The sequence below is a fragment of the Eptatretus burgeri genome, chromosome 6 (genome assembly GCF_056783735.1).
Source record: "Eptatretus burgeri isolate ZD-2024b chromosome 6, Ebu_testis_v1, whole genome shotgun sequence".
NCBI lineage: Eukaryota > Metazoa > Chordata > Myxini > Myxiniformes > Myxinidae > Eptatretus > Eptatretus burgeri.
The window spans coordinates 60,515,555-60,533,559 of NC_140966.1; the positions used below are offsets into that span (position 1 = coordinate 60,515,555).

The 18,005-nt window shown below is 43.3% G+C and overlaps 1 protein-coding gene across 10 annotated transcripts in view; it reads right to left on the reverse strand.

Moving 5' to 3' along the window:
- Positions 1 to 18,005, reverse strand: part of LOC147024903 (uncharacterized) — a 112,928-nt gene that overhangs the window by 68,560 nt on the left and 26,363 nt on the right. For 7 of the 10 annotated variants that reach the window (XM_085885268.1, XM_085885269.1, XM_085885266.1 and 4 more), the window contains 2 exons: positions 6,205 to 6,324; positions 6,035 to 6,094 (listed from right to left, as the gene is read on the reverse strand). The exons of 1 other annotated variant lie outside the window; for it this stretch is intronic. In XM_085885268.1, the coding sequence (XP_085741394.1) occupies positions 6,035 to 6,094; positions 6,205 to 6,324 (180 nt within the window). Of the gene's footprint in view, positions 1 to 5,678; positions 5,773 to 6,034; positions 6,095 to 6,204; positions 6,325 to 11,128; positions 11,240 to 18,005 lie in introns of those variants that run through there. 2 more of the 10 variants (XM_085885272.1, XM_085885274.1) reach the window with 2 other exon arrangements.

The following is an 18,005-nucleotide window of genomic DNA, read 5'->3' on the forward strand; positions in this document are numbered from 1 at the left end:
TTTCTTCCATAAAATTGTTGAAAAAAAAAAACCTTTTCGTATCCACATATGTATTTCTTTGGTTTGCAGTGGAAGAAAACAAAAAAAAAGCTGAAACAATGACGAAATGTTATCTTATTCCACACAGAAATCCCAAGATGGCCCGGACAATATTATTGGCACCTTTTAGAAGTTGTGAGAAATAACTACATTTCAAGCAGGTGATTCTCCTTTACCTTGGAATTGAACTTACCTGTGGTGAGTTGCAGGTGACTGCAATATAAAAATCACTTGTTCAATCAGTTTGATTCGATAAAAGGAGTCATTCTGCTATTTTCCATCACTGTGTGCACCACATTGAGCATCGAGAAAAGAAAGAAAAAATTGACTGAGGAGGTTAAACACAAGATTATAGCCAAGCATAGGCAATCTCAAGGCTACAAGTCCATCTCCAGAGACCTTGATGTTCCTGTATCCACCATACGCAATGTTATCAGGAAGTTTAAGGCCCATGGCAATGCAGCCAACCTCCCTGGACGTAGCCGCAAGAGAAAACTTGGTCAGAGATTGCAGCGAAGGAGTGTTCAAATGGTGCAAAAAGCACCTCGATTAACTGCCAAACAGATTCAAGCTGACCTTCAGACACAAGGTATGACAGTTTCAACTCACACCATCCGTCGCCAAATCAATGAAAGGAGATTCTCTGGTATGAGATAAAGGAGGATCCCACCACTGAGAGAGAGAGACATAAGAAAGCCCATCTGCAGTTTGCCAAAACACACCTGAACAAGCGAAAATCCTTCTGGGAGAATGTCCTGTGGAAAGATGAGACCAAACTCGAGCTTTGTGGGAAAGCACATCATCTCTATGTTTTCAGAGAACAAAAAGAAGCCTTCAAAGAAAAGAACACCTTCCTCACAGTCAAACATGGAAGAGGTTCAGTGATGTTTTGGGATTGCTGTGCTGCATCTGGCACTGGGTGCCTTGAATGTGTGCATGGCATCACAAAATCAGAACATTAACAAGGCATTTTTGAGCGCAATGTTAAACAGCACTCTCTGAGGTTAGGAGACCGGATTGTGGCGAGCGCATGATGGGTGGTTACACCTACTGTTGGTCTGGTCGCTCTGATTGCTACCATGTTCAAGGAGTTGTTTAGCTGTGTCCACGAAGCTGATTCCAATGGTAATTGAGGCAACACCGGTCAACGAGAGTATTATGAGGCTAAGGAGTCGTCAGTCCTTGGGTGTCATATCTCTGGTCTCAGCATATGCCCCAACTGAGGTGAATGATCTCACCGTGAAGGACAATTCTATGCCACGCTCGAGACTGTGGCTGATCAGTGCCCCAGTTGAGACACTCTTCTCCTCTTGGGGGATTTCAATGCATCGACTGGAACTGATCGGGATGGTTATGAGACATGTGTTGGTCCCCATGGGTCTGGAACTGTGAACCAGAACAGCACAAATTTCCTTGACTTTGCAAGAAGTCATGGACTTCGGGTGGCTGTTTTATGGTTTCAGTGCCCACAAGCTCATCGCTGGACTAGGTATGCCAACGCTGGTGGTGCGGCAAAGGAGATTGACCACGTACTCGTTAATGGTCGCTGGAGGATGATCCAGAACTGCAGAGCCCACCGGAGTGCTCAGTTCCTCAACACCGATCACAGGCTTGTTGTTGCAACTCTGAAGTTGCTGCTTAAATACGGGAGAATTGTTCCATCGCACCCGAGGCTGGATGTTGGCAAGCTCAATAATGAGAGGGTAGCTGAGGAGTTTGCAAACAGGCTGAGTGGAGATTTGGGGGGTATCGGTGCTTTGGGGAATCCTGAAGAGTTGTGGAGTGCCTTCAAGACCACTGCCCTTGATGTTGCAGGTGGATGTCTTGGAACTCACTGGAGGGCGAAGAAGAATTTTGTTTCTCAAGGGAAACTTGATACCATTGACAGAGCAGCAGGGCCAGGCTGAATGGCAGAGCTGAGCTGTTCAGAGAGCTGAGGCGTAAAACTGTATGTGCGCCAAGGGTGGACAAGGAGGCCTATGTGCGAGGAATCTGTGAGGAGGTAGAACATCACCTGTGGTCAGGTGATTCTCATCCTGCTTACCTGGAAATTTACACATTGCATTCCTCCAAACCTGTGCCTCAGTGTACTGCAGTGAGTGCGGAGGATTGTGGGCTATGACAGAGAAGTCCGAAGCAAAGTTCCGTTGGGCCGGTTACTTTGAGCGGCTGTGCCAGGCTGATCCACCAGCTGTTGAGTTGGATGTCAGTCGTATTACTATCCCTATTGATGACCCTCCAATAAGCTGTGATCCACCTTCGTATGTGGAAACACAGGCTGCGGTGAAACGGTTGAAATGTGGTGAAGCTCCTGGGATCTGTGGCAACCATGCTGAACGACTCACGGTTGGTGGAACTGCTATGTTCGTGTCATTGCACTCATTTCCTTGATCTGCCTGGAACACAGGCATCATCCAAACTGACTGGAAGAGGAGCCTTGGTGTCCCTCTCTGGAAAGGGAAGGGTGATCGCCAGGACTGTAAGAACTACCAAGGGATGACGCTGCTCTCAGTGCCTGGCAAGGTCTTTGCTTGGATAATTCTTAATATGGTTCACCACCATCTCCTTGAGCACCAGCGTCCAGAGCAGTCAGGCTTTATACCAAAGAGGTGAACAATTGACTGTATCCTTGCTTTTCGTGTCCTCACTGAATGCAGACGAGAGTTTCGGAAGGGGCTGCTTGTAGCCTATGTTGATCTCTGCAAAGCGTTCGATTCATTGAAACGGGATGCCCTCTGGAGAATTATTGGTCTTCGTGGGGTGCCACCACAACTGCAGAATCTAATATCTGAACAATACTCTGGTACTGAGAGTGTTGTGAGATGTGGTGATACCGTCTCTGACTTATTTCCAGTTGTTGCTGGAGTTCATCAGGAGTGTGTACTGGCCCCCACACTTTTCAGTGCTTGTATGGACTGGATTCTGGGGAGGATGTCTGAGAGATCAAGCCGCACTGCATCATTTGTAAATGTCAAGATCTCTGACCTTGATTTCGCTGATGATGCTGTCATCTTTGCGGAGACGCTAGATATCATTTCGGGGGCCCTTGAGGTGCTGAATGAGGAATCGGAGTGGCTAGGATTACGGGTTTCCTGGGTCAAAACTAAGTTCCAGGCTTTCATTGACATCTTGGATGTTGCTATCTTGTCTGTAACTATTTGTAGCGAGGATGTTGAGGTCACGGAGAGATTAATTACCTTGGCATTGATATTCACGTCTCTGCTGGCTGTGAGCAAGAGGACAACAGACTTCTGGGATGGGCCTGGGGAGTCATGCATTTACTGGATCATGGGGTGTGGTGCTGCCGGTGCCTGTGCAGGAGGATGAAAGTCCGAGTCTTCAGGTCCTTGGTGCTTCCAGTTTTGCTCTACGGATGTGAGACTAGGACTCTGACCAGGGATCTGAGATGTCGACTTAATTCCTTTGGTACCTGGTCTTTTTGGAGAATCCTTGGCTATCACTGGTCGGACTTTGTGTCCAACGAGCGGTTGCTGAGAGAGACTCAACGAAGATTTGTTACCGGCATCGTCTGTGAGCGTCAACTGCGGCTGTATGGACATGTGGCTTGTTTTCCTCATGCTGATCCTGCTCACCATATTTTCTCAGAAAGGGAGCCTCATGAGTGGAGGAGGTGAATGGGCAGACACAATGCCTCGTGGTTGCAGCAGGTTGATCAGCATCTCAAGGAGATGGGATGGGGCCAGGCATCTGCTTGGGGGATGGCCAGACGGAGGCCCTGGAGTACTGGCGGAGAGTGGACGCAGCAACGCACTGCTCAAGCGCATACTCCCATACTTGACCTGACCTGAATGTTCAACCCAGTGTCAGAAATCTGGGTCTCCGTGGAAGGTCATAGGTGTTGCCGCAGGACAATGACCCCAAACGCAATTTAAAAAGCACCCAGGAAAGGTTCAAGACAAAACACTGGACTGTTCTGAAGTGGCCAGCAATGAGTCCAGATCTAAATCCCATTGAACACCTGTGGGGAGATCTGAAAACAGCAGTTGGGAGAAGGTAATCTTCAAGTGTGGGTGAACTGGAGCAGTTTGCACAAGAAGTGTGGGTCAAACAGCCAGTTGAGAGGTGTGGGAAGCTCATGCATGGCTTTTGGAAGTGCTTGACTGCAGTTATTTCATCCGCAGGCTGTGACATCAAATATTAAGTCGAGGGTGTCAATAATTTTGTCAATTCCATTTCTATTTATTTCTGATTTAAAAGGATATATTAAGTTCTGAATCAAAAACAAAGGTTTTGTCATATTAACAGTGAAATAAAGAATTGTGGAGACCAAACAATTTTGTCAATTTCAACTTATTTTTTTGAGAAAATTGTGAGTTATTAGAAAAAAGTGCAAAGGTGCCAATATTTGTGGCCACAACTGGACACGGTCCACATGTCACTGCACTGCATGAAGGGTAACTTTATGTTTATGTGTGATACTGCCTCTTGACATTGTGTTATTCTGCACTCTGTTGTTACAAGCTGATATTTTCTCACTGCTTTTACGACAATAATTCTATTTTCCACTTTATTGACATGACAAACATGGTAACTCACTTTACATGGTTACTCACATTCCAATTTTCATTCCCTCACCTCCATAATTGTTTGGGTGTGCATGATTCCTCCACTTGTTTTCACAGTTAGGATGATATGTGTAAACCAAATTTCAATTGCAGGATTTTTAATCACAACAAATTTAACATTGGGAATAAATTACATATTTTGGGTTGCTCACATTACATTACTCACTAATATCTCAAACATTGCTTTACAAAAACATTGTACGACTAAATATGCAAATATTATTTATTGACATTCAACATTAGTGCCATGTGTATTCATGGAATCAACAAATCATTGGAGTATCACCTATTAATTAACCAATAAGTCAAAGGCAATTTCACCAATAGTTTTTGTACAATGTTTGAGTCAAAACATCATCCCACTTCATTGGACCATTTCTCGAAAAGTTCCAATGGAAAAAAAAAGAGTATTGCATATTCAGGCCACAAACTTGGATGTGTGAAAAGCAAAATAAGATTAGTGACTGGTTTCAATTTCAGACTTCATTTCTTCGGGCCTTGTCCAATTTGTCATTTACTTGCCTCTCTGTGCACTTGGGACAAGATTCCATACAAATGTGCACATATGTATGTATGTACATGCGTATGTGTATGTATGTTTGCCAGTGTGTGTGTGTTCGTATGCTGTATGTATGTATGTGCGTGTGTACACGTGTGAATGTATGTGACGAGATCCGACATACATAATTTTTGATATAAATGACAATTGCGTGTGCATGAATAAGTGCACAAGTGAAGATTATCTTTGCCAATGAAGATCAACATTTCGATAGATCTGGTTGAAGTGGTATTCCATGTATCCCTTCCCTCTTCAAATCTGGTACTTCTTGATGTTTGACATTTGTGCTTCTTCAGGATCGACATTCCGAAAACCTTTAAAAAAACGTTATCTTCTTCGTCTTCTTTAACTACCCGAACACAACAACCCATACGTACTCATAAGGTTGGCCAGTGGGAACAGTTGTGGCCCAAATCTTTCAAGAACTGGTTGATCAATCATTTTGTTGACTGGCTGGAATTTGAAATTTGTTCAGGGTACCGGCGATAACTCACCAACTCTTTGGAAGAGAGATGATAGGATCTTTAACGCCCAACAAATCTCCCAATGCGAGCCGATGGTCCTATAGCTTTGTCCTTCAGTGGGACGGCACACACTTCAATACCTGGCCCTTCATGCAAAACACTATGTTAGCCATTCATATCTGGATTAAGTTTTCAAACCAAGTTAAAGAACTCAGTGCAAGCACATCAAAGCAACCCCCCTGACCTGAAACTTCGAATCTATGGTACAGAAAATAATTAAGGTGCAAGATGTGATTGAAATACGACAGGGTTGATATTAATTTCCTTGAAGGAATAACATTTCTATTGCTAGCAAATTTCAGGTCATGACATTCCATCTTACTCACATGACATGTTCATCGTTGGTAAGACCCTTCCACTTCTTGCGACGTTTGCCAAACTTTTTCCTGCGTTGAAAAAGATTGAAAAATCAATTTCTTGCACATTTGTTGAGGTAGATATTTCCAAACACAAGTTAAAAACAAAAAGAGGAGAAGGGGAAAATGAAATAATATACCTTAGTCGGTTCCAAAAAGTGGATGTCTTTGGAGTGGTGGACAGTAATGACTCGTCCACGTGGATAGGCTGATTCAGAACAATATCACCTGAACCAGGAGACTCGTTCATGTTTGCTTCCCTGAAAAAGAACAGTTCTCGTGAATGCACAACTTCGTACATATGTGCCAAACTGGATATCATATACATTCTACATTTCAAGAACTGACACTGCAATTCCCGCTCCATCAAACATCACAATGGACCCAGGACGTTTTTATTATCATTCAATTGAATTCAGAATTGGATTAAAATGAATTCAATTCAAATCAAATGGAAAAGCAAATTGGTACAGTCCTGCATTGGAGTATTACCAGAAGGAAACCAAACAAGCAAAAAGCAAAGGATGAAGTCATCAGGAGGAACCTGGATAGGATTCACATTTCAGATGCTACTCCTCTTCCCTCAAACCCATCCAGATACAGCCAAGTGAGTCTTATTCAAATCAATCAATAAATAAATAATTTTTAAAAAGAACCAAGATCAAAACTATTAAATAATTCTGGCTGCCAGACCATGTGTGCAATCATGTTGAAATTTAAAACATGTATTTCCCATCACTACGAGATTCATAACTGTGTCGTTTCATGTCGATTGATTAAGTGGTTCCAGAGAAAACATTATTTAATATTTTGATTAAATCCAATATGGCTGCCAAACCATGTGACATCAATTATTCGTTCAAAAAATCAAACTTGTACACACATGCCTTGGGGAACATTTGTGTGAAATTTCCCCTCGATCTGTTCAGTCATTTCAGAGAAGATTTTTGAAGGCTTATTTGAAAAAAAAAACCTCAAAAACAACATGGCTGCAAATCACGTGACCGATGAAGTCATCAAAATTATTTTTGTGGACCATTTTATCCCTGTCTGTTTGTATGTTTGTGTTTTTGTTATTCTGTCTGTTTGTTTGTTATTTGCAAAATCGAAGATTTTTCAAGTGTGTTGGTTGGTCATTTTTGTTATTATGTCTGCCTGTCTGTCTGTCAGTCACCTCCAGGTCAAAATTTTCAACCGATCTTCACCATATGGTAGAGTTTGGCACAAGGAAGAAAGCGATTGTTTTTGAGGTCAAAAGATCAACATAGGCCCAAGGTCAACAACTAAGGTGGTATTTCTAAAATCCTCAATTTTCATCCCATTGACTTGAAATTTGAAGAGGATTTTGAAAGCTGGTCAGTGAATTCAACCACCAATTACTTTTGAGGTCCACATCGGCCAAAAGGCCAACATAGGCTGGATTTCTAAAATTGTCAATTTTCATCCGATTCATTTGAACTTTGAAGAGGATTTATATTTCAAGTCACTGAATTAAATCACACAATTATTTTTGAGGTCAACATACACCAAAAGGTCAACATAGGCCCAAGGTCAACAACTAAAGTGGTATTTATAAAATCTTTATTATTATTATTCATCCAATTGACTTGAAATTTGAAGAGGATTTATCTGTCAGGTCACTGAATTCAATCAGTCAATTATTTTTGAGGTCAACATGGACCAAAAGGTCAGCAGGCCCAAGGTCAACAACCAAAGAGGTGTTGCTAAAATCCGCAATTTTCATCCGATTGACTTGAAATTTGAAGAAGAGTTGCATATCAGGTCAATTAATTCAACCACCAATTATTTTTGAGGTCAAATTTGTTTTATGGATGGTTAGATATGGCATGATGTTTCAAAAACCAGATATGGCATGATGTTTCAAAAATGCATTGGGCCAGATATGTTCTCGTGGTTCAGGCATTACAGGGTGGAGGTATATGCTCCACTGAGTTCCCTTCTAGTTTTATTAGTTTTCGTTTTAGATCACCCTTCCCTTGTGTCGAGTAGGTTTATGGGTCATAAGCATTGTGTGGGCTTTCAGCAGGTCTTTATTCCCATCCTTTATCCATTTCATTTACTTTCCTACACACAGGGGACTTCCCTTCACACATACATTCACGCATTGCAACAGAGTAGCTCATTTGCATAAGTGTGCCATTTCCCGTTCAAACCACGTGCCATCATCAAAGAGACACTTCACTTCAACCTTCTCCACTCAGACCACAATGCTACAGCATCGGACCACAACCCAAAGTCGCTTACCCTCACCATAAACCGCACAACCATGACACCTCAAATTTGTGGAATGATCTGAGGTTGCTTTCCGTTGGATTTGCCTTTCAGGAGGAGAATGCAAGTTATTTTAAAGCAACAGCCTCACCCCATGATTCAGAGTACCAAGAGCAGGAGGATGGAAAAGACAACTGAAGATGAGATAGTATTGATCTGTGCATAAGAGAGAGGTGGTTTCTGTGGAAGAATTCCCAGACTGAGTTAATATCAGAGGCCGTAGATATCGGAGACCAGTCCTGAAGTGTGATTGCTGCTTGCAGGTCCTGCCACACTTATTGAATGAACTGCCAGACTTGCCGGCACCAAGGTTGTTCCCTGAGAATGGCCAGAGAGAATGTTTACCTTCACCAGCACGTGATCAGAAGAGCCAATTGGGGCAGAGGTCGAGCATTAAACAATGGCGGGGAAGTTGGTCATCACCAAATCCAGGAGGGAAGATTTTCCATTGGGAGAAATCCATTTGGGAAAGTTCACAGATTGAATCAGACCCATGGAGTCACAGAAGTCCTTTGCAGAAGTATCATGGCTTGTGAGAGAAGAACCAACACCCAGCCAATTAGCGTGGTGTGATAATTGAAGTCACCACATGTGAGGAAGAGAGAGTTGAGATGAATGAATGAAAGTTTGTGCACATCATCTCAAAGAGAGATGTTGATGAAGTTATCACTGTTGCAAGAATGGTGCAACACACAAACATGAGGTGAGAACGGAGGGGAAGTCGCAACCAGAGGTATCTTGGGGTTTAGGACGGGGTTCAGCTCGATCAAATGGGAGGAAGCAAAAGGCAGGGAGAGCCAATAAGAAGTCATTGATGTCCTGTGGGAGGAAGGATTCAGTTACACAGATGATGTCCAGTTTCTCCGAAGTGGCCGAGATTAAGACATCTGGCAGGTTGGAACAGAGGCCTTGGATGTTTGAGGTCCACACGATTTGGGACAGGGGAGGGAGCTCCTAACGGGTTGGGGTGAAATTGGGTGGGGGAGAAGTAGTGGAGGGGAGGGATGAGTTTTGAAGGGGCAGGACGAGGTTGAAGTCGAGAGGAGGCAGGACGAGGGAGGAGCAGAAGAGGGGGATGGTACTGACTTGGAGGGGTTTGATACCATGAATGGACATGACTGGTAAATGTTTGGCATGTGCACATGGCCTTTGCAAAATTGATGCCTGAGGAATTGCAAACTGGAAAACCTGAATTGATACTCCAAAAGGGTCTTGAGGGTTCTAACGCGTCTTAAGGGTCTGAAAGGGTATTAATGGTTCCAAGGGGTCTTCAAGGTTCCAAAGAGTCTAAAGTGTTTTTGGGAATCCTGAGGTATCGGGGTTGAAGGATAAATATTGTCATGGCGCCCATCGTACATAATTAATGGACGAAGTCACTTTCCAATCGGACGGACGATCTCACATTCACTCACATACGTCACAAATGGACACACTCACGTTCCCACGAAACATAATTAACAGACAGAGCACGAACATTGCAGTAATATGTAATTAATGGACAGACTCATTTTCGAATAGTACGTAATTAATAGACAAACACAGCGTTCTGCACAGACAAATAAGCAAACAGAAAATGACCCAAATACAACATCCAGTCCTCTGGAGAGGGTAAAAACACGGCTGGACCAATCTCCACCAGCTTTTACATACATCCTGGGGGTACCAAGGGTCAGGTCATGGACACAAAACACCCCTTCCCCACAAAACACCCCTTTCCTGCAAAACACCCTTCCCCACAAAACACCCCTTTCCTACAAAACACCCCTTTCGCACAAAACACTGTCTGAAAATCAATAAGTTGGCTGAAAACAAGGAAATAAGGCAATTTGGTCCATCATTACCGTGGTGCACCCTCGGGTAAAATTTTGCTGCAGCTTCAAACAGAAATCTTCTTGATGTGTTTAGAATCTCAATAACCCCTTTCGTGATCGAATTGAGTCACTCATCTTGTCTCTGAATACATTATATATACCTGTATATATATATATAGATATATATATATATATATATATATATATATATATATATATATATATATATACCTGTATATATATATATATATATATATATATATATATACATATATATATATATATATATACATATACACATATATATTATATATATACACATATATATTATATATATATATATATATATATATATATATATATATATATATATATATATTTTTTTTTTTTCGATATATATATATATATATATATATTTTTCGATATATATATATATATATATATATATATATATATATATATATATATATATATATATATATACATACAAACATGAATGTATTCATACATATACAAACAATATATATATATATATATATATATATATATATATATATATATATATATATATAAATATGTATGTATATATATATATATATATATATATATATATATATATGTATATATATATATATATATATATATATATATATATATATATATATATATATATATATATATATATATATATATATATATTAGTCCGTTCACACATGTGGTTTGGGCCTTGGAATTAAAATCACCACAGAGATGATTATCGTTGATAAATCAATAACTCCGTTTGAGAAAGCACGAACGACGTGATGACGTGTTTCCGCTGACGTGACGGATCACCACACGGACACGGAGGATAAAACACTCATGGAGCGAAGACGAAGAGTGAAATATCCTGTTAACGTTACACTCGACGACATGACAGGATAAAATTGACTTAGTGTTGTGAAAAAGCCGTGTGAGGTACCTCAGTTGTGTTTTCTTCTTCACGATCCGCACCTTGAGAGATAAATAAATTCTTTCGATGAATCTTCAATGAAATATTCGGGAGCCGACTTCACACACGTCGATCACCGCGAGAGAAACACCGAACTGATTGGTCGGAACAATACCCTGACTTCTGTGACGTAACGTTTCACTGTTACCATGGGATACATTGCATGACGTCAGGATTGCGTGACGTGACCAGTGTCGGGAGTTGTGGTTGTCGTAGTAGTAGTAGTAGTAGTAGTAGTAGTAGTAGTAGTAGTAGTAGTAGTAGTAGTAGTAGTAGTAGTAGTAGTAAATAGACAGGTGGGCTCGAACCCTCGACTGGCTCATTCCATGGTGGTAGAGGTTATTCACATTGACTCATGGTGGAATGTTTGAAACCAACGCCGCCACTGTCTCTGGATGCTTCGAACCTCAGCGATGCTTGGCGCCGATGGAGACAGCTGTTTGAACTGTTTTTGGAGGCGTCAGGACAACACAAAGTACAGAGTCGATCCCGGAGAGCAAGAAAGTCGCCATCTTGTTACATTGTCCTGGCCAGACTGCGGTTGAGGTGCACAACACATTCACGTTCAGCGAAGCCGTGGACAGGAAGAAAGTCGACTCGGAATGTGAGAAATTTGAGGAATATTGAAATCCGCGAACGAATGTAGTTCATGAAAGGACCGTTTATGGGGAAACCGATGGCAAGAGGGTCAACCCTTTCAACCAGGATGTCATGGAGTTGAGGATGGAGGCCGAGTTGTGCAGTTTTGCAGAAACGGAGAACATGGTTCCAGACCATATAATTTACGCCATGTCGGATTTACACCTGAATGAGCGTTTACTCCGTGAAAAGGATCTTGACCTTCCCAAAGCGGTGGACATGTGCAGAGCAGCAGAGACCGGTCACACCCAGTTGAAGACCATGACAGAGACACCACTCAAAGTAAATGAGATACACATTTTTCGACATCAGGGCAAAGTGCTGAGTCGTGCCCACATTCCTCACAGTGAGCACCACTCATCTTCGGCTCCGGAAGGGCCACCGACCATCGGAAGGTGTTCTCGATGCGGATACCAAAAGAAACTTAGGCACAAATGCCAAGCTAAAGAGAGAAACTTCAATTATTGTGGCCACATGGGCCATTTCACGAGAATGTGCCGAGTTCCACCTCAGAGACAGAGCCAAGTACAGAGATATGACACAAGTAAATAGACACCATGATTTCAAAATTATTAATTTATTTAACATTTGAAGAACATTTGATCCATTTTAATACACACACCAGTATTTGGTGGGATTGCCATTTGCAGATTTCAACGCTTTTACTCTTTCAGGTAAAGAACGAACGAGTTCCGAAATTTTCTCTTGTGGGATTTCTGCCCAGGCGTCACACAACAGGTTTCACAATTCTGTCCGTGATGTTGGTTTCCTGGACATTTTCCGCACAGCTCAATCCGATATGGCCCAGAGGTGTTCAATGGGATTCACGTCAGGAGGCTGACTTGACCATGGAAGTCGCTTGATCCCATTCCAGTCCTACCATCCTTTGGTCTTTTTTGCAGTGTGGCATGGAGCTCCATCTTCCATGAACAGTGTTGTTTTGAACATCTGACCAGTGGAGAAGACGGGGAGAAGTCCATCCTCAAGGATAGAAATGTACATCGTGGAGTTGATGTTGCCAACACACTCCACCAGCTCTGACCGACCAACTCTCCAGATTGCTCCCCACACCATCACTGAAAAACCACCCTGTTTGAGAGTTGGCTGCAATCGCTTCAAAGAGAACTCTTGACTGGGAAGTCTCCAGACCCATACACGTCCATTGTCAGAAAATTGAGGAAATTGGGACTCATCTGAAAAAATGACAGTATACCAAAATTCCAAGGGTTTGGTGACCATCTGGTCAGTCCACTTCTTTCTCCTTTGAATGTTGGCTGGTCTAAGAAAAGGTTTTCTCCAAGCTGCTCTCCCATCGTAGCCCAGTTGATGAAGGTACCGCACGGCAGTTCTTGAGCTAACTTGGACCTCGTCTGCAACATCTGCTGCCTTGCAACGGGGAGTTTTCTCAATGGGCAGCTTGATAGCTCGAAGACACCTTTCTCAGGGCCCAGATCGACCAGAACGAGAAGCTGTGCATTCCTTGCCTTCGCTGGTGAATTGCACAATCACCCAATTGACCGTACATAGCAGAATGCCAAGGTTCTGAGATGTCTGATGCTGGCTGACTCCACCTTCTGATTGGCCAACAATTCGTCCTCTTTGAAAATGGCAAAGGTCGTGTGCTCTCTGGGTTTGAGGCAGAGTAAATTGTCATACACGACCCAGGAACTCGATTCTGCAAATAAATAGTTGAATCTTCGTACAAATCACGGAGTAAAACTTGCTTTAAATAGATGAAATGAATATATTGTTGCGGGCCAGAGGTCCGGTGGCAAGAAACGACCACTAGGTGGGGGAGTAACGTCGTCTCCCACCGGACTCCCAGAATTGTAGGCCGTCACTCATGGATAATTCCGTGACGCGGCGGGTCGCTTAACCGACCGTGGATGCCAAAACCTCCACCATGTGGTGTGAGGTATTTTTGTCTGGAATCAATTTATCTAATTAACCACGCCCTCGGTACGCCTTGCCCAAACCGGATCACTCGACCAACTACTGTAGGGTACCAACTGTTATGACTCTTCACCCGGCCGAGTGATGACAGAGTCGAATGATACGATTTATTTCAGAAGATGGCACTACGCATGCGAAATGCAGCCCAAAGGCCCTTCAGTCAGGTGCCCCCGGACCACATTGAGATTTTTACTTCAAAACAGTTGTATATATAATCACACAAAAGCAAAACTGGGTGTGGACTATAAGTGTGTGCTCAGGGATAAAGAAATAAAGAAATAAATGCGGCAGTGGGCTTCTTTCCCCCCTCCCTCGGGGCCCTCAGGGAAGTTGAATCAGTCAATCCTCAGATTCACAACCCAACAGTTCATCTTGCAAACTAATAACTTTCTAAGACTCCTACACCCCTACACTGGCACCTGCTGATAGCAAAGGCGAAACTCTGGTGATGACTAAGAACAGGAATGTGTGGGATATCAGCATACACAGTTCTCCCAAGGACATAAAAACAGGAGAGTGATAAAGGCTGTCCAAAGGAACAGTTAGGGCAACATGCAACATTTAAAGCAACATCTTAAAGCAAGGTTTGAATCCTGACAGCTGATTAATATACAACTATTGACTATTGATTATTCAACTATGGCTCAAATATGACCACCTAGCATATCATCATCATAACACCAACTACCAACTCCGGATCAGATGCAGCCAAGCGGAACTACCAAGGACGTACGTCAAGAATGAACAGATTATCGGAGATAAAGACCCAGCTTAAACTCAAATCCGAACCATGCTGGACCAATGAAGGAAAAGAGAAAAATGAACTGGGAACATTTCTCCAATAATTTATTTACAATCAACTAACAAAAGAAGGACACAGAGCAGACTTACGCGGGAATAAAACAGGCAAGGTTTACAATGATCAAATAAAAGCACTTATGCAATTCTACTTAAAGACTGCCGCACACTCAGACGAAAATAAACCCACATGTATGGCAAAGGGACGCCCACAGACAGAGAGGGAGGTGAGCTGAGGTCGCAGTTCATTCTGGTACCTGAACGTGGGTGGGAAGGGATGCCCCGTGGTGCGGCACCTGTCAATGGTCGTGCGGCTCGGTCCACGGCCGCACGCGTGGAGACCGTGTCTGCGAAGGAGCCCGGGTCGAGTAGAGCGGAGTCCGAGGCGGGGATCAGGGCTGCAGACAGGACCCAACGAGAGACCCGGTCAAGGTCGGGTCGAGGTCTTCCCAGCTCTCTCACACTCAAAACGAACGACCCCCAAAGAGCGCAAGCACTCTTCGACCTTCCTCCTTTCTTTCGCTACCAGCCAACAAACTGTCTCACTCCAACACTCCTCACTCCAACGCTTCTCGCTCTCAGGGTTGCTTCATAATGTATGGATCTCCCTCAGCGGGGAGGGGCCTTGGTGAATCTGACGTCACTGTCTGCGCTGATTGGACGGGGCTTCCATGGGTCCGCCCTTTCTGGGCGGCGTTCGGCCATGCCGGGAAGCCCGCCCACTCCACGCGTGTCTGGATTCGCCAAAAAGATACTGCACAAAGATTTTGCCTCCGAAAGCGAGAAGAAGGCACTGTGGTTCAAAATAAAAGGAGAGAAATTATTTATAAAACTAACTAAAAGCCATCGCAACGCACCCCAGTGTCTTCCCTCGACACACAAGGTAGGGATATATCTACACATATACTTAACGGAATAACTGACTTCGGGACAACTGTACGTTTGTATGCATTCGGTTCCTAGAACCGTAACAATATTTAAGGTGTCGATTTACTTCTGTCATGTCTCTGTATATGCCTTCGACACTCACAGTGATGACGAATATGAAGTAAGTCTTTATCAGTTGTTTATTGATGGTGTTGATGCTGTTCCTGGCAAGAATTGCTTTGTGGACTTATCTGTTGAAGGGCTGAAGGTGAAGTTCAAGTTGGACACTGGTGTGCAGCTATCTGTCATACCCTTTTCCCTTTATCGGGAATTACAACTAAACCCCACATCCATTGTTCATCGTCACTCTCAAAGCATATGGGGGGGCGTCAGGTTGCACATAAATATAACGATAACCTTCACTGCCAGACAGACAACAGAAAGGGCAAGTTTGAGTTCTCAGTCGTTGATTCCTAAGCACCACCTACTTGTCAGACTGTCGGCTTGTATTGCCCTCGACCTGATTAAATTTTGTGACAACAACGTCGATATTTGTTCTGTGCACCGGCAGCCAGAACCATTTACCTTGTCACGCATAACCGAGTCATTTGCAGATATCTTTCACGCCCTCGGAATATTCAACCGTCCACATCATATTGAGTTGGATGTCGTGTGTCCAGTGATCGAACCTACATATATTAATATATTGTTGTAGATTTCCCGCCCGCCCGGCGTGCGAACGACCGCGTCGAACCAAGTGCGGTCGCTTCGCCCACCAAACGGACAATCCAGTCGTGACTTTCTGGAACAACGCCAAAAACCAGTCACTGGTGGGTTTTTAATCCCACCATGGCCCAGTCCGTATTCTACCCACGCGAAATAGGGTCAATCGCCGAATATCGATATACCTAAGTACCCACGCGGGTAACCTACCGAGGGACCGCACCTCGGCGAAGGCCTGCTTGGACACGAACCGCTTAAGCGGTCCGTTCCGTTCTGGGATAACCGATCGGGTATTATCGCCAGACCTCGCCGGACCCGATTCTATTTATCGGCTATTTAAAAACCAACTATATTCCGAGTGCAAGATGGGGCAGTTCAATGAGGGAATGGACGCAATGAACAGGTTTACATTCACACAAGGACATTTATTATAAATAAGCACGTATGCAATTATTAACAGTATTTCCGTCGATATGTTTGTCTGTCTGTCTGTATGTATGTCTTTTTGGTCCAGTGCTCCGTTAATACAATGGCGATTTCGATGAAACTTGGTTGGTAGGTTCATACCATGACCTAGTTGTGCGCAAATGAGAACCGTTGCTCTGGACCCATCCGTTGCTTAGCAACGGACCTTTGAAATTTTCAAAAAAATCTCACAAAATTTTTATTTCGAAAATCAAAAATCGGGCCACGAGCGACTGTGGGCAGTCCATTCAGCCATATTGTCAAAAATTTCCAGCCGGATCCTATGAAAACTGTCGGAGAAGATCGACTGAATGAACCCTGGTCGAAAACAATAAAAAAACGAAGTTCGTTATATCTCAGAGACGATGAGTCAGATATACATGAAACTGGTATGCTAGGTTCATGGTATGTCCTAGTGATGTGTGAGAAAGACCCGTTGCTATGGACTCCTCCGTTGCCTAGCAACGGTCGAAAACCCTCAAAATGTGGGGGTATTTTAACGAAAAAAACAATCTGCAGCATTAAACCTTGAAGCTTGAATCATTAATTTTCTTGTGCTTAATCCTCAGGTCAATCCCCATCGAACGGGACCATCGCGCCAGGTTCTATCTCTTCTAGTTTCCAAATGGCAGCCCTGAAACTGACAACCCATGTCCGCCTACCGGCTTGTCTGTCTGTCTGTCTGTCTGTCCCGAGCATAGCTCCGTGGGTTTTGATCTGATCCTGATAAAATTTGCGTGGGAGGTTTATATCATGATCTCGTTGTGTTTTCCTGAGAATGGCCGTGCTGTGCCCATTATGGGCAGAGCCACGCCTTAAAACATCTGTTTTTAGGGGGTAGCCGATTTCAATTTACATCTTCTCCGAGGGGGTTTGTCGAATCTGGCAGGGGTTTTGGTATTTGGTTAGCCCAATGGCACCTGCATAGCCCCACGGAGCTCGATTTTTCATTTTCATCCCAAGGTCAAGGTCACAAGGTCACGAACTCAGAAAATTGTGAATTTTGACATAAAAATCATATGACCGCCCAAACTTGGAGAGCGAGGATGACAATATTTTTTATACATAATATTGAGGTCATTCCCCATCTAACATCTTGAAACCATTTTGCTCTATCTCGAACACCTTGCCCGTGGCGCCCCCTTCAAGTTAGTTTTTACGCTGATTCCATCAAAGTATGGATAATCCGAGGAGTGCGAAATGCCATATAGCCTATATGATGTTATATTGTTCCTGGAATGTTCCAGAGGAAGTTTTGCACCAAAGGTCATAATCCTTGACCTTTGACCTTTAAAGTTCACAAAGGTGAAATTTTCAAAGTTGTGGGAATCGAACCGGGTTATCGACCTTCTTCGACGAACTAACTCCAATAAGCTATAGCACGTATCCTGTTTCCTTATTT